General features: G+C 40.5%; 3 protein-coding genes across 3 annotated transcripts in view; 1 reads left to right on the top strand and 2 right to left on the bottom strand.

Moving 5' to 3' along the window:
- Positions 1-71: 71 nt before the first annotated feature.
- Positions 72-3,357, bottom strand: glod4 (glyoxalase domain containing 4). Its single transcript, XM_078245468.1, has 9 exons — positions 3,114-3,357; positions 2,911-2,960; positions 2,692-2,812; positions 2,254-2,398; positions 1,445-1,581; positions 1,254-1,340; positions 1,044-1,157; positions 868-954; positions 72-766 (listed from the first exon to the last, which is right to left on the bottom strand). The coding sequence occupies exons 1-9, from the start codon at positions 3,201-3,203 to the stop codon at positions 701-703; spliced, it is 897 nt and encodes a 298-aa protein (XP_078101594.1). The 5' UTR covers positions 3,204-3,357; the 3' UTR covers positions 72-700.
- A 123-nt stretch (positions 3,358-3,480) lies between these two features.
- mrm3a (mitochondrial rRNA methyltransferase 3a) lies at positions 3,481-7,328 on the top strand. The gene is made up of 4 exons (XM_078245463.1): positions 3,481-3,973; positions 4,616-4,860; positions 5,306-5,467; positions 5,578-7,328. The coding sequence occupies exons 1-4, from the start codon at positions 3,726-3,728 to the stop codon at positions 6,171-6,173; spliced, it is 1,251 nt and encodes a 416-aa protein (XP_078101589.1). The 5' UTR covers positions 3,481-3,725; the 3' UTR covers positions 6,174-7,328.
- A 623-nt stretch (positions 7,329-7,951) lies between these two features.
- Positions 7,952-8,992, bottom strand: part of nxn (nucleoredoxin) — a 64,215-nt gene continuing 63,174 nt past the window's right edge. Inside the window, exon 8 of the mRNA XM_078245452.1 lies at positions 7,952-8,136. Coding sequence (XP_078101578.1) covers positions 7,954-8,136 — 183 coding nt within the window. The 3' untranslated portion in view covers positions 7,952-7,953. The remainder of the gene's footprint in view (positions 8,137-8,992) is intronic.

Genomic DNA, 8,992 nt, shown 5'->3' with positions numbered 1-8,992 from the left:
TACATTATGTATCTTTGCAAATGATAAGATTCAGTGTAACTCAACCACATGAATACACTTTTGCTAATACATCATAATGAATGCATTTATTTGTATACGCTTAAAACATGATGCTGCATTTTACAGCATATACTTTAATGGTTGATACCTGAAGCTGGTATTCCAAACAACTGCCAAAGGGTCCCCAAACCTCTAAATGCTCTTGATTGCCTGCAAATTTATGGAATTTTACATGGTACATTTTTCGAAATAAAGTTGTTTTTAATCAAACTAACTGATGCATAAGAATCTTGTGGCCAGGTAGTATTACTCCAGTAATTCAATTCATTAATTAGTACATAAACAATACACAGACTATGGTTGGTGGAGGGTCAACAGCAAAAATCATTCAGACTTTTGAAAGAATAAGTTGCACCTATTTGACTTTTTGCCTACCTCTCTGCCTTATTGATAGGAACAATACTAATTGGAAAAATGTCCATCAAATTGAACAAGTGGCCCTTTCACAAAGTGCTGTCAATGCTCCTGTGCCTCATGGCATGCATCCAGGTGAAAAATAAATCTCATACTGCCAGCTTTAGGATAATCAAGTTGTCATTACAACAGCATTTACACGACAGGTGCCTTGTGCAGCATCTCGTCATCATACGAACTGGTGAGAAATTGATGGTGCACAATTTTCCAGGCAAGCCCATTTATCTCATGCAGCAGCTTTCTGTCTTTTGTGTTTGGCAAACCACTCGTCACTTTTATCTTCGGCCATAGCCTAAAAAACAAGTTTAAAAGGCAGAAAGAGCACAGACACATTAAATATCAAGCAAATGTTGCATGTTTAATCTAAGAGGAAAATATTGGAGCAACACCAACCTTATCAAGCAGTTCATTTCCTTTGGGGTCCACCAGTGACAGTTGCCTGAAAGCCTCATCTCCCACAAAGCAAATCTCATGACCATCCTAAAACAAACATTGTCCAGTTAACTTTTATTTTTTTTGACAGAGACTAATTTCACTTGATTACAGCATCATATTGGTAATGCACTTACTGGGTCAGCCAAAATAACCACTTCTACGGTGGCCTTTCCAGGAGTGTCCAGGCTGACTAATGGAGTGAGAATTTTCTGATTTTCCTTTTTCATCGTGGCTTCGAGTTCAGGCAGCTGTGGAATGTAATGAAAATATTTATGATAAAAATGAAGATTACTCTTCTTCAATATTAACAAAGACAAGAATGTATCCATGAAATAATATTTTACTTGCTCCCGTGGGCATGAAAATGCTATTCTTCCAAATGCTGTTCCATGATCTACTGTCCCACCATTATCGTGAAGCTCCAGTTTACACTGCATAAAGACACAAAAATAAAATGAAAACATATAATAAAATACATGCCTGATTTATTAACACAAAATACAAAGAACAATTATTTCTTTGATACTTGACTTACTTGCGTGTCTGCATATCCCATCAGGACGGTTTTCTTTTCCTCATTCTTTTCAATCACCTTCATTCCCAAGAGCGTAGTCCAGTAGTGGGTGGACCTCTGGAGGTCGGACACTCCGAGACAAACCTTCTGCACAGGGTCTGGGACAAATGATCCAAGGTTACAGGTGATCAATAACAGGTACAAAGAGTAACACCTGCCCCGCCCAAACAGAGAGCTTGATGTTCCTTATGGATTTGTCATACTTGTTTATGGCTTTTTATATCATACATTTTTTTATTTAATCATTATCAATAAAGAAATTTTATTACTAGAATTATCCTATTTTTTTTTTTTATCTTTGTTATTTTTTATGTGATTTTATTATTGTTGTCTCCTGTTTTTAACAACTGTGTTTTTGAATTGTTTTGGAAAGCCCTTTGAGCTGCATTTTATGTTACGAAAGGTGCTATAAAAATACAGTTTACAATATTACATTATACAATGTTCAATTGTTCAGTTATACTTCAAAGTCTTTTTAGCTGAAGATCACAATTATTATTATTTTTCATTTAAGACAAAATTGACATAAGCAGTCTGACCAATAAAAAATAAAACTAAGGCTATTACTGTAAATAAATGTATGATACTATGAAACTAAGTAACTCCTTGCATCTGTGAAGCTGTAACCAGCTGATATTTGGTATGTTTGCTTGATATATGTGATAAAATGACTAAAGTTATTCATTTTCAAAATTAGACTCTTTTGATCACTGGAAAAACTACAATGATAACTCATTTTCATGCAGATAACAAATAGGTGTTACACTGACCTCTGAGAGGCTGCTCTTTGTCTACAAGGTAGAAAGGATACCCTCCTGGAGCCCGGGTCAGATACAGAGCCTCTCCTACCTCAGTAAGAGGCCATCCCAGACGTTTAGCATTGCTTACAGCCTTGCTCGACTGCAGAGTGAGACCCTAAAGTGAAATCATATATGGCAATACAATTCAACTTTATTTTAGACACAGGTCCATATCAGTATAATAATATGCAAAACACAACAACACAGACAAGACAAAAAAGTTATACACGTTGAAGTTCATAAGATCAAAGTGATGAAAACACATACAGACATTCATTTTTTAAATGTTTCCAAAAATAAGAGGTCACTCTGTGTGGGGTCAGTTAAAGCCATTATAGTTAAATTTTTTGAACTGTAACACAACATGGTGTTGTCCTCTGTAAAGTCTTTAAATTAACTCTCACCCACCAAGAAGTCATTGCCAAGTTGATACTCTCCCACCCCATAATTGTATGTCAGTTCAGCAACAAAATGGTCATCTTCTGGGCCAAAGCCAACCATTGTCTTGCTCCATTTTCCATCGTAGGGGCTGTGCAGAGAACAGAATGAGGGCAGCGGTCAGTATTGGGATATTAACAGCTTTATGGGTACAAAGGTCAGTTAGTTTAAAAGGTGTCTCATATCTACCCATTACACGTTGCTTTGCAGCCTTCCTCAAACTCTTCATGGCGTAAAATCTAAAATGGATAAGAAGAGTAAAGAAATTACGCATTCAGTATGAAAACACACTCACTCATATGACAGAAGAGGAATTTGCTAGCTACGTAACGTTGTAGAGCACAAAAGTAAATAATGGCTTCTGGCCATTAAATTAGGCTGCGAAAAAGTACCTTCATGCCCAGAACATCTCGATAAAACATGGAGGTTTTGGTCCTGTCACCAACTTTGAAAACAAAATGCAGCGCTCGTCTCAAAGCCATATTTATTGACAGATTGCAGATTGGTGTGCAGGGAACGATTAAGCTTCCTTGATGATCGAGTTTTCTGTCGACGATTGGCAGAAAGTAAATAGAAGTGGAAAACAGCAGGCATTTACAATGACTATTCCAGAATATTATTTCAACTTCTGTAAATGAATTAACATTATTAAATAATTATTGACAAGTGCTACGACTTTACGCAAAATAAACCATTACAACTACGTTCGCCATCCCAATTAGGTTAATGGTATCACCCAGTATGTCACATTCTCTCGCGAGGTTACCAGTTTAGCAGCAACTTTGATCGTTAAATTAGTTAAAATAGGAAAAGAAGAAGAAGAAAACGACGCATTGAAAAAGAGTGTAATTAGTTTGTTAACTACGCAGTGAATTAATAACGTTGCCTATTAAAGTAGAACGCATACATGTATTATGTCCCTCACTACAGCTGGTGGCGGTAAGTAGGTTAGCTTGTGTTAGTAAAACGTTTTGTAGAATAAGAGAAGAAGAAACGGGGCAAACATGGCAGCGTACATGAGAAACGTGATATGTCTTGTTTCCATCGAGCGAAATGCTTTTCTAACAAGGGGAAGTAGTGTTATTGAGGAATCAAAGCGATATGTCCGCGGACTAAGGAGGACCGCTGTCCGAGTGCTGAACGGCCCAGCCTCAGACGGAGCCTCGCCGGTAGCTGGTGGCCGGAGCCTGGAGCCCGCTCTACCTGCCGGACGGCGGATCGAGAGAGCGCTGCCTGGAGATAAACGGCTGGCGTAAGGGTCACTTATAAAGGAAGTCTCTGGTTTGGTCACAGATAAGTGGTGGAAGATATTTTACTTAAGTAAACGTAGCAATACTGCTGTGTAGAAATACTCTGTTGTGTGTGAGATAATGTACTTATTCTTTGATCATATAGCGCCAGATTTAAATCAACATGTTGCTAATTTTCGACATTGAGCCAAAGGTTGTTTAGGTTCTGTAAGGTAACTTGTGTCTGGACAACATCTTAGAAGTTTGGTGTCTTCTGTCCTCGGTCTCTTCTTCTGAAAACATGTAGATGTGCCTCTGCCTGGCTACTCAGTACTCCAGACTGCTACTTTAAGTAGATCTGAGTGGTAGTACCTCCATACTTTAACTTAAGTGATGTTTGGAATGCAGGACTTTAACCTGGAGTTTGTGGTAATACTGATTGCACTTAAGTAAATTAGTAGTACATTTAGATAGTTATAAGAAGTTTTAAGCCATTTCTGTCAGTCGACCGTTTCAGCTGCTGCCTTTTGCTCTTGAAGGGCATAACCGCTGCCTGTAATTTACAAATAGCTTCCCAAATAGTAATCATAATTATGATAATTAGTCATATTCACACTAGCTGTAATCCATCTCTGCCTCTCTGTCTCCCCTCATCTGTCCTTCAGGAGGTTAGTGAGTGTTGCTCGTTCCAGGACATTTCGGGAGCACCAGGGTAAAATCCTCCTGGAGGGCAGGCGTTTAATCTGCGACGCCCTGGATGCTGGAGCCAACCCACAGATGGTGTTCTTCAGTACCCTGGATCGGCTCCGAGAGCTGCCATTAGACAAGCTGAAGAGGGCCACGCTAGTCAAAGTCAAGTTTGAGGACATCAAGATCTGGTCTGACCTCGTGGCCCCACAAGGGGTGATCGGTGAGGGTTGCATTTTTAGATTTGGTTTAATATAGTCTATATATCGCCAACGTTTCATTTATGGGATAGTTCCGGTGCTGCCGGAGGTTCGGCCGGATGTCCCTCACCTTCCGCTTTCTTTGTGTTGGCGTTCTAAACTTCTCCGAGCTAGAACCAACATATATTTATACATATACCAATATTGTATTTATCTTTTGTTTTAGTAAAATCCTCATCACACAATTCTGGAGCTCACCTCCCTACGTGCACATGTTCCACCAAAACAAGATCCTTCCTGAGGCTATTTTGCAGTGGCACTGTTGCTCTGTCTGGCGATTGTGATTGGTTTAAAGAAATGCCAATAAACCGGAGCTCGTTTTTCTCTTATCCCAGAATGCTGCGTGCACTAGGTTCATTATGAAGCCCAGGTGCTCCAAGTTCTTGCTAACTTCAATTTCTTCTGCAGCCATATTTTCCCGCCCGGACCCATCAAGGTTAAACTTCGCTGTTAGAGGTCATTCAGTGCCGTTGTCCCTGATATGCGACAACATCCGGGACCCTGGCAACCTTGGGACTATGTTGCGATGTGCTGCTGCTGCCGGCTGCCACAGTGTCCTGCTCACCAAGGGTATGCTTATCAATTAAAGATGTGAACATGTGGACTCCACGTCTTAGAAATGGCTTTGCTTCTATGCTTCTTTTTCAAATCTTTTTTTAAATTTTTTCTTTCACTGACAGGTTGTGTTGATGCTTGGGAGCCTAAAGTTCTGCGTGCAGCAATGGGTGCCCATTTCCGCCTTCCCATCTATCCCAGCTTGGGCTGGGGTGATATGGAGAAACATCTCCCTAAACCTGTGACCGTCCATGTAGCTGACAGCAGCTGTGCCACTGACGCAAGTAGAGAAAAAGAGGATTCCCAAGTTAACGCGTCTCACAAATCTTCCAAAGCAGGAGACTATGGCTGGGTCAGCACAAGGCCGAATCAAAACAACATGCGCTACGAGGAATACGATTCTGATTCAGACTCAGATTGTGAAGATGGGGGACTTTCACTTCCTAGAGTGGACTCAAAGCTGTACCATGAGAGCTGGGCTCAGAGTCCCACTGCTCTTGTAATAGGTGGAGAGACACATGGTCTGAGTGTAGAAGCAGTCCAGTTGGCTGAGAAAACCGCCGGACACAGGCTCTTCATTCCTGTCGCGCCTGATGTGGACAGTTTGAACTCAGCCATGGCCGCCAGTATCCTTTTGTTTGAGGGCAGGAAGCAACTGTTGAAACTAATTCAGACACCTGAAAGGAAATGGAAATCTAAAGTTGAGCAGCAATTTTCATGATGTTGGCTCTAAATATCAGTATGTGACTTCTGGTGTACATTTGTCCATTGTTAATACAGACTGAACTAAATTATTCAAATTTCCATTCTACATCCTGTCCTGCTAAAAATAGAATACTGAGGATTTGTGAAATGTTTGTCTGAATTAATGTCAAGTAAATGTATACCTTGCATGCCTTTTTCATGCTTAGTTTTTTTAGGGCTGTTACAGGAATTGTTTCCATGACCAATTAATCTGAAAATGTTCAATTGTTTTCTGTAAAACATGTCATTAGAATTTCTCAGAGCCCAAGGTAGTGTCTTCAACTTCCTTGTTTTATCCAATCATCAGCCCAAAGCCCAAATGTTTTCAGTATACTGCCATAGGCAACAAAGAAAAGCAGCATACAACAAACCTCACAAGGGAAGGCTGATAAAAGATTTGGGATTAGAAAAAAGTTAAATGACCCTTCCCTACTCTCTGAAAAAAGTCAGACTATACCCCACTTAAAGACTCCCCCTTTTCTCACTCCCTCCCTATATTTGTCATACAGTTCCTAAGAGCTTTAAATAGATGCATGCGTATTTATTAATGCGTGTTAATTCTAGAAAGGACAAGACTGATGTCATCATTTATATCTGCAGCCACATTGTCTATGCAGAAGTCACTACACTTCCATCCCACCTGGAGTCTGCACATTAACAAAAATGATCTGCATACTGTCTCCCATAATAAATGCAACATTTGCATTGAGCCCACAAGTCTTATTTAAATACTTGAAAAATAAAGGAAGTGGTGAGTCATTGCATTGTGTGTATTTTACATATCCAAGAAATAACTTTATTATAGAACTCAAAAGGATCAAAACGTTGTGCTTGCCAGTGAATTTTTAATGGGTGTGACAATTCAGTACTAAAGTAACAGAATACAGGGGTTTATACAATCAACACTTCAAATGCCATTTCTGCTCCTTCAGCAATAACCTGGCCTTTTCATTAGGGACCTTCACAGAAAATCCTCATAATGACTGAGATGAGAACCACCATCAACAGCTGGCAAGAGATGACTTTCACTCACATCATAACACGCACAACAAGACACAGGGGTTTAAAACCATCAGTCATTGGTCTGTTACAAGCAAGTATAATGTGATCTTTACTGTATGTGCACCTGTTTTTTTTTTCTTTAAATAGGGCCATAAAGGCTTACGGCTACATCCAACTGAGGTTTAGCACATTTGCACTACATGTGAATTACAACTGTAAAAATGCATTTTATTCTTTCTCAACATCATTCAGAAATCAAAAGTAACAAAGATCACGCAGACAAAACAGAAAGCAAAGAATCAGCTGAATAAGTAGGTCCACTGTAGCCTAGAAATCTAGACGCACCCTAGCGGCAGCAAATGTAATTTGCAGCCAGGGTCACGTGGGTCTGGCTTGTCAGGCTAGGTCCACTGAGTAATTCTCTGGTTTTCTCTAGAGTTCAGAAATGCTATAGAGTGACTTGAGGCCAAAAAAAAGAACCAACAGAATCTCCATATATATTACTGTAGGGACTATCGTCAATGCAAGGCACCACAGGAAAAAGAGAGGACTCCATGAAAAGAGGAACATGTCTAAAAAAAATGTTAAAATGTCAGTAAAAAGTGAGACATCTCTCTAACAGTCTGACAAAGTCAGGGGGGAGGCAGGAGAGATAGTGGGAGGCTGGGAAGGGTGAGGGGGGGTAGCAACAGGTCGGGGTTCGATGATGGAGTGAGTCCCATATAGTATGTCCGATTTATATTTGGACTTCCTCTTTAGATGGGCTCTGGTTTGAGCTTTTCAGCCAGGAAATCACCGACAAATTGCTCCACTTCGGCTGGCGTGATCTCTTCTACGTCGCGAACATACTTGGCCCGGGCCGACATGTCCAGGATGGTGAGAAGAGGAGCTGCTTCTGGGAGGTTAGTGTAGTCCCGCAGGGAGTCACTCATGTCATCCTGTGAAGAAATCAAACACTGATTAGGTGATAGTATATATGATGTTACAGTGGTGCATTTTACTTGAAGTGACTTATTTACTGTCTTGTTGGGAAGTCAAAAAGCTCCGTCAAAAGTAGGGATGTATCATATGCCAACTTAAAGGGGTTGCAGGTCAAAAGAAAAAGGCTGGGAACCACTGGTTTAGATGTCCCATCTTCATCTACAGCATGAACTATAGTATGTGGGGGGGGGGGACTTGCTGTTATGTAAGAAGGGGGAGGGGTTGGATTTATATTGGCCCTCGTCTCCTAATGCGTCCATGCTCACATGGCATTTGAATTACTTTGACAAACATGCAAGTCAAACAGTGGATACTTTCCAGGAGAGAAAGTATCCTAAATTACACATTTCTCTGCTGCTCATCAGTTCAGACTTGCTTTTGGCGGAGTCAACTAGGACAGCACCCATTACTTCAACTATGCAACGTTAAGATTACCCCATACATTTCAGAACTGCCAGGCACAATCTTTATTAATACACACTTCTCAAAAGAGAATATAAAACTCTCTCCCGTCTTCCTGCAGGCAGGCTGCCCAGAGAGAGCAGAGAGTTGGTGCTTAGTCACACATGCTGTGTGGAAAGACAGGAAGTAACCATGTGGGGGTCCAACAACATCCCTCCTTCAACATCAGATATACTAAGTCTCATCACACAGTGTTTGAATGGCACATGTGGGCAGGAGAGAGAGACAGAGAGAGAGCAGAGTTGTGAAGGAATATGTTACAAAAAGATTGCTGCTGGGTTTGGAGGGCATTACACTTTTATTTCATTGCATTTTTTTTTTTTTAAAAGGGCCTCACCCATTTTCTGCCTG

This window comes from Sander vitreus, chromosome 3 (assembly GCF_031162955.1).
Source record: "Sander vitreus isolate 19-12246 chromosome 3, sanVit1, whole genome shotgun sequence".
Lineage (NCBI taxonomy): Eukaryota > Metazoa > Chordata > Actinopteri > Perciformes > Percidae > Sander > Sander vitreus.
This window is presented reverse-complemented; position numbering and strand designations above follow the sequence as displayed.